The following is a 17,089-nucleotide window of genomic DNA, read 5'->3' as shown; positions in this document are numbered from 1 at the left end:
AAGGTTTTCGCTTTCTTTTTGGAGATTATGTTGGCTACTCCATGTGTATGGGCGCTCTCATGGCCTGAGTGGAGGATGATGGATCCATCTTGTAGAACTTGGTGTCCAGAGCCCTTCCAGTGACTTTCACTAATCCCCAGAACGTCCAGGTAGCATCTATTCATTTCATGGAGGACTTGTGCTGTCTTTTGTCTGGCTACTCACCTAAGACCAATCTGTTAGGTTGGACCTGCTAGTCTCCTCCCAGCATAGCTTTTAGGGTCTTTGAAGCACACAAGCCTCTCCACCACGGCAAGGTTACATCACAAGGAGAAGAGTCAAAAAATAGTAAAAATTATTCTGAATAAATTGTGCATGTTACCTGGTTAACAAAAAAATGTATTCATTTCATCCAAGATGTGCCATGTAATAACTTCATTTTTGAATCACAAAATAAATCTATAGAGACTAGTCTGCCTAAGTAAATGTATTTCAGAACCAATTTGGTCTTTATTTGTATTACACTATACTGATATTCAACCTCATAATTATATAAATTTATGACTCCATAGTAATTCATTTTAATTAATTTAAACATGGCATGTGTTTAGCTTTAATCACATTATGAAGCTCTCAACAATAATAATATATTGATAAGATGCAATAGTTACGCAATGTCTAATTTAAATTAAATGTTTTGCCAATTTAAAACAAAAAACGTACTTTCAGAAAAAAAAACTATTTTTATGTGTACATCCAGGTGGCTCTACAGTCTGTTCAGCTTTGCTGGTTTAAAGTGAGAACAGAGCAGGCAATGATACACTGTAAAACCTGACTAGTTAGTTCAACTCAAACTGTTTGAGAAAAACGATTGGCTTAAAAGACATTTCTCCATCAGCAGCTTGTCAGTTACCGGAGGGCAGGTACTCTCCACACCCCCACCGTAGTACGAGGCTGATAATTCCCTGTCTGTAAATGAAAGTGAAAGATTTAAAGCCAGAGTCGCCATTTCAGCAAGGAACACAAATAAGATTCTGGAATAATATAAAGGTATTTGCATTGCAAGGTAAGATTATAGTTAACAGATACATCTAATAATAAAATAAGTATGTTTGACCTGAGACGTCGACAATTATTTTTGATTAGGGTGGCCATCAGAGGCCAGTGATATATATGGGGGTTTAATACTTCCCAGAATAACTAGACGTTTATTGTAGTTCGATACACTGTAACTATAAGTGCATGGAATAAATATCATATTTTGTCGAATGTTAAGTGAATTAACACGTTTATATAGACTTATATTTAATAACTGAAGCCCAAATATGCGTTCGCCTTAAATACAGTGTTGCATAAACATGGAGCGTGGGACACTAAAGGAATTAACAAGATAGTATTTTGAAGCTGGACGGCAAGGAGCCCCTAAAGTTCCATAGGGTGATTTTTTTTATCTTGTGCGCAAAAGTTATTTATCTTGATGGAACAAGATAACTTGTGCGCACAAGATAATTTACTATAAATTCGACTTCAGATAGCCTACACTCAGACACCATAAGCGCTCATTTTCATGTACTATATAAAAAGCATTTTGTACCACAAAAACCATTATTTCATGACGAAATTATTTTGTGAAAGAAATGCGTTCCGTGGTGCCTTTCCTGATTCAACAAAAAACCTAAATGCATTTAGTCGTAACACAAAAACATTGCGTGATTCCACAGAATCAATTTCGTCCACGAACATTCATGACAAAATGATTTCCGTTCACTCAGGAAATGCATTTTGTAAGCAAAATTAATTTACGTAGTTCACAAAGTGTATTTCGTCCACAAAATGACTTTCTTTCACTCAGGAAATGCATTTTGTACACAAAATGAGTTTAGTTAGCCTAGATGATGAAGTGCATTTTGTGAATGAAATGATTTTCTTCTGTACACGAAATGCAAGGTGCTGATATCCATGCTGTGCACAAAATGTATTGTACCCATTATATGGTCTCTGTATATGTATCTGAAGTCGTAAGAGATGCATATGAATTTATAGTAAATTATCTTTTGTGCACAAGTCTTGTTCCCACATGATAATTAACTTGTGCACACAAGAATTTTTTTAAAAATTATTATTATTATTATTATTATTATTAATAATAATAATAATAAAAGTTGGCGATAACAGCTAGTGTGCCGAAGAACCCGGGTTCCAGCCTCTAGCCTAAGGTTTCCAGCTCCTGTGCTGGAGAGCTACTATCCAGTAGGTTCTCTATCCTGCCTGGCTTCTGATGAGCCACACCTGTTCTCAGGTAAATACCAGGAACAGGTATTTCAGGTATAACAGGTTTGGAGGAATTTACCTGAGAACAGTTGTGGCTCATCAGAAGCCAGGTACACTGTAAAACCTAATAGTACTTCTTAATGATAGAAGTAAGTTAATATAACTTTATTTTTTCTGAAAGTTGGATTCACTCAATTTGACTTTACTCAAAAATTAATTGTTGGAGTAGTAACTCAGTTCTTTTGAGTGTACTTAGATTTTTAAGTTGGGGTGATATAATTCCAGTTTGTTGCAGTAATTCATTTCCTCTGAGTTGACTTTATGATCACTACTAAAACAATGAATCAGTCCAAATAATTATGTTTCTTTAAAATTATATGAATCTAATAGTCTTGTCTGTAATCATTTTACTGATTACTCAACCCACACATAATTAATCAGCATACAGTCAGCGTGGACGTTGCATGATGTGGGCGGAGTCTGCGTGTGGGAAAACAAACTGCAATGTTGTGAAAAATTGTGCAAAAAATCAGACACACGTATTTTGGTCTGATGTGAATTCCTGCTGGATCATCGGCGTGGCCAGACCCATTTTACTGGGGCACATTCAAAATATAAGGTGCACGTTCTGCACAGCAAATGTGCCAGTGTTAAGTTAACACTGCATGGTGTCTATATGGGTCCACACCATTCAGTGCTGGATGTTTTTCCTAGAGAGTGCACACTGAGAAAAAGCTAACACCTTCTCTAGTTAAACCATAGAGAATAAACCATTATGCATAGTCACTGGCTAGCATGCAAAAGCCATTCATCACAAATGCGGTGGATTAAAAAACAAAAACTATTAAGTCAAAAACTGTACTGTGTCATGCTATGCAAATATACATCCAGCACCATTGGTTCGACAGGGGAGTGGGCAGTACCAGGAGCTGCACAGAAAAGGGTATCACAACTATAACACTTTTACAGACATATATTAATCATCCCAGGACAGAACTGGCAATCAAACACAGCCCCACACCATTAAAATATAAACCACTCAGGGGACAAGTCCTGTACATCTCCAAGAGGTTTTCTTCTGACTTGATGTCAGCATTCAATAAAAATCACATACCTGTTAATTTAATACTGGCACATTTGCTGTGTAAGGTTCAAGGCAATGAGTTTCTTTAAGTGAGCTGAGTAGCCACAACTAGGTTAACTAGAATGTAATAATAAATCTTAAAGGAAGAAAACTGAGTAAATAAAACTTAAATAGTAGTATTTACATAAGGAGGATGCATTTAAGTTATTGTTACTCAAGTCATTTAAATCAAACTGATGAATGCAGCTGATGCTTGATTTAACTAAGTTGCTTAAATTATGAATAATTAAGTTACTTTTACTCAATACAAAAAATATTTTTACTTTAATTGTTTGAGTTCCTAAACTTAAATGATTTAAGGCAATCGGTTTTCTCAAACAGTTTGAGTTGAACTAACTATATATAGTCAGGTTTTACAGTGTAGGACAGAGAACCTACTGGATAGTAGCTCTCTGGGACTGGACTTGGAGACCTCTGGTGTAGCTGGTCTGCGTGAGGTCTGTGATTCAGCAGGTCAGGACTCTGTACCAGTGACCAAATGATCACCGTTTTAAATTCCAGGCTGGGCTCTGCACTGTAAAAAAATCAGAAAAAAGCGGGCACGCTGCGGTTGCCAAAATAATTCTGTAAAAAATATGGCAAAACTGTAATCACCATTATGGAGCAATGTGTAAATTTAACAGTATAAAAATATATAAAGGACAGTTTAAACCAGTAACTTCAACATTGAATTAGTATGACAATTATGCTATTAAACCTGTTCTTTCAGTAAGATTTACCTCCAGTTATCATATCATGTGCATCAAATTCCTTTGAGTTTCACTGAAAAAGACCAAACATGCCATGATAGAATGTGTCCTTTGCATTTAACCTACATGCAACACAGCAGGGAACAGCCATTATTTATCACGCTGGAAGCAGTACATGAGAACGGTACCATACTCGGGGTACTTTGATGGTGGGGGATTTGAACCAATAGCCTTCCAATCACAAATGCACATCCTTAACCATTAGGCCACCACTGGCATTGTTTAACAGGAAAAGCCTCATTATAAGACTGTCATTTAACAGATTTTTTCTGTATGTGTTTCTTTCATGTTCACAGAGGTCTCAGCAGGAATCATCTGCTCTGTATCAACACCAAAAAATGGAGGAACCTGCTTCTGAAATGACCCCCCCTGTGGGGTATAAGGAGAGAGGAGCTGCTTCTGAAATGACCCCCCCTGTGGGGTGTAAGACAAAGGGGCCTGAGAGGTAACAGTGTTACAGCCACTAGCATGCATGTCTCTGTGGGTCTATAGTTAGGCCATAAGGTAAAAGTAAACAGGGTTCCTAGCTAGGGCTGGGGGGCACATTAATATTTGTAGTTTAATAATAAAATACCTCAGCATTTTCCTTCTTTCCCCTTTGCTCCAAAATCAGCTAGTTCTGCTATTTTAGAGGCAACCATCACATCATCCCTCCTACCCAAAATCACCACATATCGTTAAGTGGTAGAGAACAAATAAATATACAAACTTGAAAAAAGGAACAACAGCCAAGTCTAGTGATGGAGGCTGTAACAGCGATAACCAAACCTTTCATATAGGAATCTTAATTTTAGTTCACACAGTTTATTTCACATGAAATCTAACTGTAAACAAGCCTGTTTGCATGAAGAGCTTCACAGCAGGTTAAGCAACTGAAGATGTAACATGATGCTGCTCACATTACATGAATTATATTTCTATAATGAGGATTTGTTTCCTCTCACCATCCACAGTGTCCTGATGGAGAGAGCAGGCTCACCTGCACCCAGCTGTGTTTCCATGAAGAGTGACCGGTCAATGGAGCACCCACTCCTCTTCAGAAAGGGACATTTTCCTACAGATCAAAGGTAAATATGCATTTAAAGAAACACTCAGACTCTCAGCCAAAAGGCATGCAGGCAAATACAAAGAAGAAAAGTCATTTTATAATTAATGCATTGTTTTTGAACTTTCACAAATCCAATTGTCTTTAAGAATTTAAGTTTAGTCTGTATTCTATATAAATTGCATTTGAGGTAAAAGGATGAGGACTTCTGTACAAAGACTTGACCTCCTGTGAGCTGGAATTTAAAGTTAATGAATTGAAAATTGCATTTAAAACTTCAATTCTCAGCATAACGCTTAAAAAAGCAGGCTGACCTGCACACTGCTGTATATCCATTAAGAAAGACTGGACAATAGTCTGGGACCTATGTTTGTGTTTTAGTTGTTTGATGTCCAGTATAGTTCTTTATGTGTGACAATTACACATGGTGCTGACAAAACTGTGTAATTAATATTACACCCATTAACTGTTGTTGGAGGTATTAGCTTATTTTAGTTGTACCAGTTTGATTTTATCGGTCCAAAAGTACAGCATTTCCTTCAGTTTTAGATATGATTATTTCAATTAGTCATTAAAGTTTTTGACAAACTCAAAAGTGCTATTGTAATCAATTACGTAAGAGTTTTTAATTGGAAGGAGGAAATATTTTTTACATTGCATCCGTAATTTAAGCATGGACATAAGATAAACACTATTGTCTCGTTTCCACCAACGCAGTGCCGGTGCCAATCCAGAACTGGTTCCACCACAAAAAACTAACCCTGGGCCAGAAAAACGGCTCCAACATGGTACCGCAAAAAAGCTGGTCTCAGAATTTGGAACCGTAACGTCAGCGAAAGTGGGTCGGTCTATTGTGTCCGGACCTTCCGCATACCCAGAGAATTTAGTCCATAACTGATATAGTTTTGTCTAACATCACCAGTGCAACATGAAACATCTTGGTTAATTATTAGCAGAATAACGTTATATCACGCTACGCCGGTGAGCGGGCGGGTAAACAGGATCACAGAGTCGGAGGTTCGGGGAAACGGGACTTAAATGACGACCAGGGCAGACAGGAAGGGACGACACGTAACAATACAATGACTAACCTAGGGATCACTGACTATGACAAGGACTAAATACACTAAACAAGCTGAGGAAAACGAGCAACAGGTGAGATCCGTCAGGGAAGAACACGGGTTAACGAGGGGGGCGTGGCACACATGAGGGTCGGACGGAGCCGGGTGTGACAGAACCCCCCCCCAAAAGGCGCGCACACCGGGCGCGCCAAAGGAGAGGCGACGGACGACGAAACCGGGAAGACACGACCTGGAAAACAAAGCAGAACGTCAACCAAAACCAGGGAACAGAACGGAGACGCAAAACAAGAGCAGGGACAAGAAGAGGGACAAGCCACGACACAAGACAGGAAAAGCCGACAGGCAGACCGAAACAGGAGACACAGGGGGAACAAAGAGCTGAGGAACAACAGGGCGAGGAGAAAAGACAGGCGGGACAGGCGGGAACGGAGGAGGAGCAAGGGGAGCCCAAGGGAGCCCAGACGGGCGACGGGTGACGGCCGGAGGGGCCGCGGGCGAGAGGAAGGCAGGAGCCGCAGGGGACAACACAGGGGCCACGGGAACGGGACGAGGGAGAGACGACGGAGACACGGAGGGAGCAGGAGGAAACGCCAAGGAAGGCAGGCAGGAGGGGGAAGCCGCGGCAGGCGACGGCACAGCCGGAGCCGGCGAAGGCACCGTCCGACGAACCGCCGATGCAGGGGGGTCCGGAGGCGACCGACAAGGAGCCGGAGGCGCGACCGAGGACCGGCACCGCGGAACCAGGGGGGGACCCGGAGGCGACCGCCGACCCCGAGGACCCGCAGGCGGCCCCGGAGCCCCCGCCAATGCGAGCGAGGGCGAGCCAGGGGGTAGGGCGGGCGGGAACCGGGCCCCACGTTTATGGCCCCGTCCCTTTCGGGACACTGACAGGCGGGGTCTTAAGGGGCGTGGGTCCCTGTAGGAAGATGGATCCCACTCAAAGTCCCCCTTGGGGACAGGAGTCTGAGTTTCGGGAGGGGCAGGACAGGCAAGCAGGGCTGGACCGGCGAGCAGGGCTGGACCGGGGAGCTGCCAACAAGGGATGCCGTGGGCAGAGCAGCGGCAGCAGCTGGCAATGCAGCCCCGGGCGTGGCCTCAGTGCCGCAGCGGGCGTACGGTCAGCAGGGGGTGCCTCAGCTGCCACCTCAGGCAGCTCAGGAGCCGGCAGGACAGGCGAGACAGGCAGCTCAGGCGCCGGCAGGACAGGCGAGCAGGAGCAGGGCTGGCCGGACAGGACAGGCAAGACGGGCAGGACCGGCGAGCAGGCCTGGCCGGACAGGACAGGCGAGACGGGCAGGTCAGGCGAGTGGCCAGCAGGGGGCGCCGCCATCACGCGGCCAGCAGGGGGTGCTGCGGCGGGCGCCGCCATCACGCGGCCAGCAGGGGGCGCAACCGCGGCCACCTCGGGCAGAGCTGCAGGCAGAGCGGCGGCCGCAGCAGCAGGGGTAGCCGCTATCTGGGTAGGCAGGTCAGGCAGAACAGGCGGTGCCGCTGGCAAAGCGGCGAAAGCTGCAGCAGGCAGTGCCGCGGGCAGAGCGGCGGCAACAGCAGCAGGCGGTGCCGCGGGCAGAGCGGCGGCAACAGCAGCAGGCGGTGCCGCGGGCAGAGCGGCGGCAGCAGCAGCAGGCGGTGCCGCGGGCAGAGCGGCGGCACCTGCAGCAGGCAGGACAGGCAGGAACCGCAGGCTGGGTAGGCGGGTCCGGCAGGACAGGAGATGCCGCTGGCAAAGCGGCGGCTGCAGCAGGCGGTGCCGCGGGCAGATCGGCGGCAGCAGCAGGCAGCGCAGCCGCGGGCAGTTCGGCGACAGCAGCAGGCAGCGCAGCCAGTGTTGCTGACAAGTCCGAAGCAGCCAGTTCCGGAGCCAGTAGGTCCGGCATGAATACGCCGAGTTTCATCCCTGTAAGGACGGCATCCGCGGCGTCTTCCCAAGCGGGGAGAAGGGAGCATGCTCCCAAAGAGAGCGTCAGGGCGGTCGTCTTTCCCTTTCCCCTTCGTCTCCTCTTTCTCGGACGAGCGAGGCTCTTTAGGACCCCGGGCAGGTCCTTCTCCTGGGTGCGTTGCCCTGGCAGTTCTTCAGAGCAGGGGGGTTGAGCGGCCGAAGCCGCGTCACGCTCAGATGTGCGCCGCTGAAGAGACGTCCTTCGCGGTGGGGTTGAGGCTGGAGTCCTTCCCGGCTTGTTAGCGACCGGGATCGAGGCAGGCGGTGAGTCGGGGGGCGGCTCCCAGGAGGTGTACCCCAAGGGGCCCAGCCAGACTGCCGCTCTCTCCCTCAGCTGCTTAAGGTGTTCTCCCACCTTGTCACACAGCTGCTCCTCACCGATCTTGTGCCTTTGTCTCAGGAGCACCCAACATTGCTTCACCAGTGGGCGGGCTACTGGATCCCCTTGAAGCTCCAGCATGCTCGTCCACCAAACGATCTCTTCATCGAGGGGAAGCTTTTCCCAGGCAGCGCTCAGCGTGTTTGGGAGGTTAGTCATTCTGTCACGCTACGCCGGTGAGCGGGCGGGTAAACAGGATCACAGAGTCGGAGGTTCGGGGAAACAGGACTTTAATGACGACCAGGGCAGACAGGAAGGGACGACACGTAACAATACAATGACTAACCTAGGGATCACTGACTATGACAAGGACTAAATACACTAAACAGGAAAACGAGCAACAGGTGAGATCCGTCAGGGAAGAACACGGGTTAACGAGGGGGGCATGGCACACATGAGGGTCGGACGGAGCCGGGTGTGACACGTTACATCTTTTTTTTTAATTTATAGAAACGAAAGATCCATCTGCTGGTCAGATTTAATAACAAATTATAAACATGTTGCAGGTCTAATAAAATATTGTGGTGCTCGAGTGGCAATGAGATCATGACAGTGGCAGTTCTAGCCTCCTGAGACCCAAGGAAGGTAGAGACAGAGCGCAACAGAGACAGAGCGCAACAAGTCATGCTCTGAAAATTTTTTTTGCAGTTCGGTAGCTTATAAAAACTCAAAATCCAAAACAGATCAAAATTTAAAAAAGAAACTGAATTCACATGAACCTTAACTTTACTCTCACCTCCGCATTCATAACATTTCTGTTCCATTCTTATTTTGAAATTGGTGGAAACACTGGCAGCTTCTCAAAATGCACCAAGCAAGAACCTGCCCAGCATCGGCGCCAGCATTGACTCCGTGTTGGTGGAAACAAACCATATTTTGCATCTTTTTAAGGTCTATTGTTGCTGTTCTTATACTCCAGGCTAGTGTGTACATTACCTCACTGTCAAAATGTGTTTGGGAAAATGCTGATATTGAGCTTCCTGTCAAAGACCATCATAAATTCTATGGAAGCATATGTGTAGCAAAATTCAATTTGCAATGCAATATGCAAAATGGCAATACAATATGCAAAATGACAATGCAATATTCAAAATGGAAACGCAAAATGGCAATGTAATTCTGTACTTAAATTAACATTTTCCATCACTTCCAGCCGTGCAAAATTTGGTGCAGAATGAAATTGAAAATTAAATGATATTATTTACATTTGCCATTTCCAACAGTAGTCTTAAGTTGTAAAGTGCATACTATTTTAATGAATGAATAAAATTCAGGCTATTTACACAGTTTGTTGACTAGGGATGTTGAATCAAATGCTGTTAGTTAGCTCTGCTAATCAAGTTGAAATCTGTTTCAAAATCAAAATCAAGTCACTGGATACCAAAGGCTACATATCAAACTGTCTGTCCTGCCTGCTGTATCTCTGTGTGGTGGAGCAGGATATCACTGATTCTCTTCTGCTGTGAAGATTGATGTTATGAAGCCGCCCTAATGAATAAAGCTTAAAAAGGCATCTTACATCTTTTCAAATTAAAATACATCACTAGGTTATTTTTTGTTGGCAGCAAAAACACTTTAATTGGGGACCATTATATACTTTCTGTTACACTTGTGTAGATGATTTGAGGTCTTCATATATCTGCCTTATTCACAGAGACCAAATGAAAGAATGCAGTTCAGATCTACAGGAGAAACCGGTTTTATCTTCCATATTGAAGGTTTGTATTCATTGCTGATATATATTTTCTGAAGTGTTGTGTGAACTGGCTTAATTACATTTCATACAGATGTACAATAAGAAACTAATCATGTTAAAGGAAAGATATTCAAACCTACGACTCTCAAATGAACCTATGAAAAGGTTTGGTGCAAGCAATAATAATGAACTGTGACTGTGGATTTTAGTTACTAGAGGAAAATGCTGTAAGGTTCCTGAAGGATGAGCTGAAGAAGATCACGAGGTACCTAGATCAGAATTACCCAGAATGCTCTGAGCCTCAGCTGGAGGAGTACAATGACCTGGACAGTGATGGTCAGATGCAGAAGACCTGTGGTAGAGAAGGAGCTCAGAAGATCACACTGTACATCCTGAGGACCATGGAGCAAAATGATCTCGCTGACAGGCTGGAGACGAGTAAGAGCTGTATCTCATTCTGTGTGTGTTTGTTTTGCCACTGAAAAAAATATTATATGACAAATATAGTGTTCTAAATTTCAGTTTAATATTTAATTTGATTTAGGTTTGCTTGTGTGAGTGAAAAAATGTTTTTTGCATTTATCTCTCATTTCATTTCAGGGCATCTTCTGTCACAATGTCAGCGCAGAATCAAAGGTACCCTAAGGAAGAAATGTGAGTGTGTATTTGAAGGGAAAGCTAAGGAAGGACAGCCAACATTTCTCAATGAGATTTACACAGAACTCTACATAACTGAAGGTGGGACTGGAGGAGTCAATGATGAACATGAAGTGAGACAGATTGAAACAGCATCCAAGAAAAGGCTAACAGAAGATACTACAGTCAAGTGCAATGATATATTTAAACCCTCATATGGGCGTGAGACACCGATCAGAACTGTACTCACTAAAGGGGTGGCAGGTATTGGGAAAACAGTCTCTGTGCAGAAATTTATTCTCGACTGGGCAGAAGGAAAAGCAAACCAGGATGTTCACTTCATATTTGCTCTTCCATTCCGGGACCTGAATTTGATTAAGGATGAATACAGTCTGATTGAACTGCTTCACCACTTTGTCCCTGATCTGAAATCATTTGAATCCACTGAGCTGTTTAGGTTCAAAGTCTTGTTCATCTTTGATGGTTTAGATGAGTGTCGCCTTCCTCTAGATTTTCAGAACAATGAGAGCTGGTTTGATGTAACAAAGAAAACGTCATTGGATGTGGTGTTGACTAACCTCATTAAGGGGAATCTGCTTCCATCCGCTCTCCTCTGGATAACCTCCCGACCAGCAGCAGCCAGTCAGATACCTCCTGAGTACGTCCACCAGGTGACAGAGATAAGAGGGTTCAGTGATGCCCAGAAGGAGGAGTATTTCAGGAGGAGATTCAGTGATCAGAGCCTGGCCAGCAGGATTATCACACATGTGAAATCATCAAGGGGCCTCTTCATCATGTGCCACATACCTGTGTTCTGCTGGATTTCAGCCACTGTGCTTAAGAGGCTTTTTAGTGAGACTGACAGTGGAGAAATTCCAAAGACTCTGACTGAAATGTACACACACTTCCTGATCTTTCAGACAAGTTTAAAAAATGACAAGTATAGGCTCCCGACCACCGTAACCCTGAGTTGGACAAGCTGGTTCAGGAAATGGATGTTGAGAGGGGTGAAAAACCATGAAAGTGAGTTTAATAAATCTGGAAAAGAGTTCCTCTTAAAACTTGGTAAACTGGCTTTTGACAACCTTGAGAAAGGCAATCTCATATTTTATGAGCAAGATCTGACAGAGAATGACATTGAAATCAATGAAGCTTCAGTTTACTCTGGAGTGTGTACAGAAGTCTTTAAAGAGGAATATGGGCTGTATCAGGAGAAGGTGTACTGCTTTGTGCATCTGAGCATCCAGGAGTATCTCGCTGCTTTTTACGTGTTTCTATCAAACTCAACAGCTGACCTGCTGAAGACTTCAGTGGATCAGGCATTAATGAGCAAGTATGGACACTTGGACCTCTACCTCCGCTTCCTCCTGGGCCTCTCAACAGACTCCAGTAAGACTCTGTTACATAGGCTACTGGGAGAGACAAGAACCAGCTCACATAACATTAAAGAAACAGACAAATACATCAAGGAGAAAATACAGGAGAATTTATCTCCAGAAAGGACCATCAACCTGTTCCACTGTCTGAATGAATTGGGTGACAATTCTCTAGTAGAGGAAGTACAAGGATGCCTGAATTCAGGACGTCTTTCAGCAGAAGACCTCTCACCTGCACAGTATTCAGCTCTGGCCTTTGTGTTACTGATGTCAGATGAGGAGCTGGATGTGTTTGATCTGAAGAAATTCATCAAATCAGATAAGGAGCATTGGAGGCTGCTGCCTGTGGTCAAGACATCTAGGACAGCTCTGTAAGTGAAGATGTGAAAACGTATATTACCTTGCAGTGACGCATTAACATTTTAAACAGTTTAAAATGAATTAAACATACAGTATATTCCTCCTCATGGTTTAATAACCAGGCTGGATTTGTTTTTTGATAATCTGGGACCCAGATTTTATAATGACTGAGGGTAGTGATGAATTACAGAAACTCAGCCATGAAGTGGCAGACCATGTAATGTAACAGAGTGGGGTCGCCGAGTGTCAAAGGCACATAGTGCATGAAAATCACCAATACTCTGCTGACTCAATGAGTGCAGAGCTACAGACTTCCTCTGGCAGAGCAAAAACTGCACCGTGAGCTTCATGGAATTGGCTTCCATGGTCGAGTAGCTGCATGCAAGCCTCACATCGCTAAGCATAATGCCAAGCATTGGATGGACAGCTGTAAAGCATGCTGCCACTGGTTCCGAAGCAGTGGGAATGTGTTCTGTGGAGTGACGGCAGTCTGGGTTTGGCAGACGCCGTAAGGATGTTTCCTGCCTGACTGCACTGTGCCAACTGTAAAGTTTGATGAATTTAAAGTTTGAGGAGGGATAATGGTATGGGGTTGTTTTTCAGGGGATGGGCTAGTTCCAGTGAAGGAAAAAGATATTTTGGACAATTCTATGTTTCAAACTATGTGGGAACAGTTAGAGGGAGGCCCTTTTCTGTTTCAGCATGACTGTGCCCCAGTGCACATAGGAAGGTCCATAAAGACGATTAGGTGAATTTGTTGTGGAAGAACTTGACTGGTTCACACAGAGCCCTGACTTCAATCCCACTGAACACCTTTGAGATGAACTAGAACAAAGATTATGAGCCAGGTCTTCACATCCAGACCTCATAAATCCTTTTCTGGATGAATGGGCAAAAAGTCCCACAGACACACTCCAGAATCTTCTAGAAAGCCTTTCCCGAAAAGTGGCAGCTGTTATACAGTAGCTGCACCAGGGGGACCAACTCCATATTGATTCCTATGGATTTATAATGGGATGTCATAAAAATTCCTGTAGGTGTAATGGCCAGGTGTCCCAATACTTTTGTCCATGTAGTATATTCTGGTCTGAGTGTGTATAATAACACGGCTCCTTTTTCAGGCTGAACAGCTGTAATCTCACAGAGGAATGCTGTGAGGCACTGGCTTCAGCTCTCAGATCAAACTCCTCACACCTGAGAGAGCTGGACCTGAGTGACAATGACCTGCAGGATTCAGGAGTGAAGCTCCTCTCTGCTGGACTGGGGGATTCACACTGTAAACTGGAGATACTGAGGTCAGTATTACTGGGTATTCCACACTGTAAACTGTAATTATTGAAAGGAGTCACATTTACTTCAAAGTAATTCTTGCATTGGTGAGGTGATCTTATATATTGTAGAGTTTTTGTCCGTTTCTCTGCAGGCTGTCAGGCTGTAGAGTCACAGAAGAAGGCTGTTCTTCCCTGGCTTCAGCTCTGAGGTCAAACCCCTCACACCTGAGAGAGCTGGACCTGAGCTACAATCATCCAGGAGACTCAGGAGTGAAGCTGCTCTCTGCTGTACTGGAGGATCCCAGCTGTAAACTGGAGAAGCTGAAGTGAGTACAGAGTGTGTGTCTGACACGCTACAGATACTTATGCATGTATGTGAAGAAGAGGCACAAATAAATGGATACAGCAGTACTATGTCATTCTGCTTCTCCTGTAGTGTGGACCATAGTGGAGAGTGCAGGACCAGACCAGGCTTACAGAAATGTAAGTCTGTTTGCATGTTTTTATTAATAATACCATTATTCATACAGTTATTGTGATGAGTGTGTTTTTTGCACTGTATTTAGGTGTATTTCAATCTTTGAGTTTCTGTGTGTGTGTCATTTAGATCATTCAAAAAAGAAAAACAAAATAAACATCACCAAAAACACTATTAATTCATTTATCAGTTTTTTTTTTAAACAAACTACCACTCAATATTTTCACAAGCTTCACAAAGTAGCGTATGCATTCGTTATTATGAACCATTGTATTTAACCCGAATTTTTAATAGAACAGGCTGCATGGCAGTCTGTTTGTAAGTACGAGCTGTCCGTAAGTCAGGCGTTCTTAACTCTGGGGCTTCCTGTACCTGAATTCCCTCAGGGGAAGCTGTGCTGTTTTTGTACGGTACAGGAAAAATTAATTACAGTGCTGCTCTGCCTGATGGTATTAATAATTCTTCCTCCTGCCTACAGACTCCTGCCAGCTGACACTGGACCCCAACACAGCACACAGACGCCTGTCTCTGTCACAGGCAAACAGGAAGGTGACATGGGAGGCAGAGGAGCCATATGCTGATCATCCAGAGAGATTTGACCGTTGTTACCAAGTTCTGTGCAGAGAGAGTCTGACTGGTCGGTGCTATTGGGAGGCTGAGTGGGGTGGAGCTGGAGGCAGGATAGGAGTGACTTATAAAGGAATTGGGAGGAAAGGACAGAGTGCAGACTGTGCGCTTGGAACCAATGACAAGTCATGGATTCTGATCTGTGATCCTCACAGTTACTCTGTCCTGCACAATAATAAACAGACTGTCATACCCATAGTGCCGTCAGGTTCCCGCAGAGTAGGAGTGTATCTGGACTGGGGGGCTGGTGCTCTGTCCTTCTACAGAGTCTCCTCTGATGGACTGACCATCCTGCACAAGGTCACCTCCTCATTCACTGAACCCCTCTGTCCAGGGTTTGGGCTTTATATAAACTGCTCAGTATCACTGTGCATGCTGGGATAGCTCACTGTGTGCTCGAGGAATCATTTTTACTATATTACAGCGTGACGTGTTGCTGGTTCTCCAAGGTAAATGTCTGGTTTTTAACATGAATAATCCAGTTTTACTCTGAAATATATGTTAGACAAAAATAAATGACTGGGTTTAGTGAGTATGCAAAATAAACATTCAAAATAACTGGTTTTCTTTCTGAGTAAAATGAACCAGCAAAATGTAATCCTGATGCGTGGGGGGCTTTTCCCCTCTCCTGTATATTTTCCTTTTATACATTTAGGTATATTTATTGTATTTCCTACCAGGATAAAGGTGATCTATTGTATCTTATTGATGTCCTAGTTCAGTGGTGTCCAAAGCATAACTGTGTAACATAATCGAAGTGCTTTCTCTGGTAAATTAAAATAATAAATTCACTTTACTACTTACAACTGAAAATAATTAATTAGTCAACATATGTAATAATTAGGGGTGTAACGGTTCACAAAAGTCACGGTTCGGTTCGATACGACACAGTGGTGTTGTGGAAGTAAAATTGGACATTAGTAGGCCCGGGAGGGGAGGCATATTGGGTCTGTTATGTCTTAGGCCTTAGGCCAGAAGAGATTGTTTTGAATACTGTGCAGACAGTGGAGCAAAGGGGGGGAGAAACCACTTGCAGGAGGAGACTCGAAGCCGCCCCAACTGGTGCACAAAGAGTTATAGCTTATTAAAGTAGTTGTAGTAGTCAATATAATATGTTACGCAATTGACTGCATTATGTTAATCATACTTATGTTAATCATACTAATCATATGTTAACCATGTATTTTCAGCGATTCAGGGACAATATGTCAATGTGTTAATCATTAATCAATGGAACACCCAAACATTAACAGTGATTCAATGTCATATAATTAATATCTATATACATATCTCAAGTAGAGTCTAGAAGCCGAGGCTGTCTCCCAGGCACGTGCACACATAGAGATCAAAGGGGGCTTGAGCACCTGCCCTTTTTATTCCTGGAGAGAAAGTGCCCTTTTTTCTGGGGTGCTTTTTTTTTTTTTTTTTTTGAAAAATAATATATATTCCTGTTTGCGCACAGCTTCCCTGTCAAACAAATATATTTATTGAAGAATAGTATATCTAAATATCAGGTCAGGAGTTCTGAAGCGAACATCCCCCCCCCCCACCCCCGCGCAGCGCCGCACATCATATACACACACCTGCAGGCAGCAGCAGCCCCTCCCAGCAGTGTTTTTCTTGGCTTGTGCTGAGGTGAGTGGAGCTGGTGATGAACAAAAGATTAAACTACCAGTGCCTCGAATAAGGCTCGAATTTACTGCTGATTAGCCAAAGACAAATATATAGTTAACCTGTGTTTTGCTAGCATGCATGCCTCATGAGGTACTAGACTAGCTAATGTGTAAGGGATAATCGCTATATATTATCCCGCTTATTACATGGCTACCTACCAAATAAATAATTATTTTGACACAAAATATTAAAAGGGAGTTTATTGATTTAAGCCCGATTGTATTGCTTCCGCTAAAGAAAATAGTACACTCCGTCTCTACGGTTAGAATCCTGTGAGTCCATAGCAACGCTCTGTTTTTCATGTTCTGTTATACTCCGCACAGCGGTCTTTTATCAAGAAATAACAGACCGCATTCTACATTGGAATTCAACCAAGCCATCAT

General features: G+C 43.7%; 1 protein-coding gene across 2 annotated transcripts; it reads left to right on the top strand.

Moving 5' to 3' along the window:
- The first annotated feature begins 905 nt into the window (after nt 1–905).
- LOC111841799 (NLR family CARD domain-containing protein 3-like) lies at nt 906–16,614 on the top strand. 2 transcript variants are annotated; one of them, XM_072706802.1, is made up of 10 exons: nt 906–1,029; nt 4,440–4,588; nt 5,097–5,210; nt 10,243–10,306; nt 10,494–10,722; nt 10,885–12,667; nt 13,778–13,951; nt 14,080–14,253; nt 14,364–14,410; nt 14,884–16,614. In XM_072706802.1, exons 1-10 carry the CDS (start codon nt 955–957, stop codon nt 15,414–15,416), a joined length of 3,342 nt encoding a protein of 1,113 aa, XP_072562903.1. In that variant the 5' UTR covers nt 906–954; the 3' UTR covers nt 15,417–16,614. The 2 variants fall into 2 exon arrangements, with proteins under 2 accessions (XP_072562903.1, XP_072562904.1); XM_072706803.1 differs by having other exon boundaries at nt 906–1,045.
- The last annotated feature ends 475 nt before the right edge of the window (nt 16,615–17,089 follow it).

The sequence above is a fragment of the Paramormyrops kingsleyae genome, chromosome 24 (genome assembly GCF_048594095.1).
Source record: "Paramormyrops kingsleyae isolate MSU_618 chromosome 24, PKINGS_0.4, whole genome shotgun sequence".
NCBI lineage: Eukaryota > Metazoa > Chordata > Actinopteri > Osteoglossiformes > Mormyridae > Paramormyrops > Paramormyrops kingsleyae.
Note: the sequence above shows the minus strand (reverse complement) of the source record. Positions and strands in the feature narration are given on the sequence as shown.

Excerpts from the sequence above, each read along its gene's own strand:
- LOC111841799 (XM_072706802.1), top strand. The coding sequence starts at position 955 with ATGAAAGTGAAAGATTTAAAGCCAGAGTCGCCATTTCAGCAAGGAACA. Across the intron at positions 10,307-10,493 it reads TTTTATCTTCCATATTGAAG|TTACTAGAGGAAAATGCTGT; the intron begins GTTTGTATTCAT and ends TGTGGATTTTAG. Across the intron at positions 13,952-14,079 it reads TGTAAACTGGAGATACTGAG|GCTGTCAGGCTGTAGAGTCA; the intron begins GTCAGTATTACT and ends GTTTCTCTGCAG.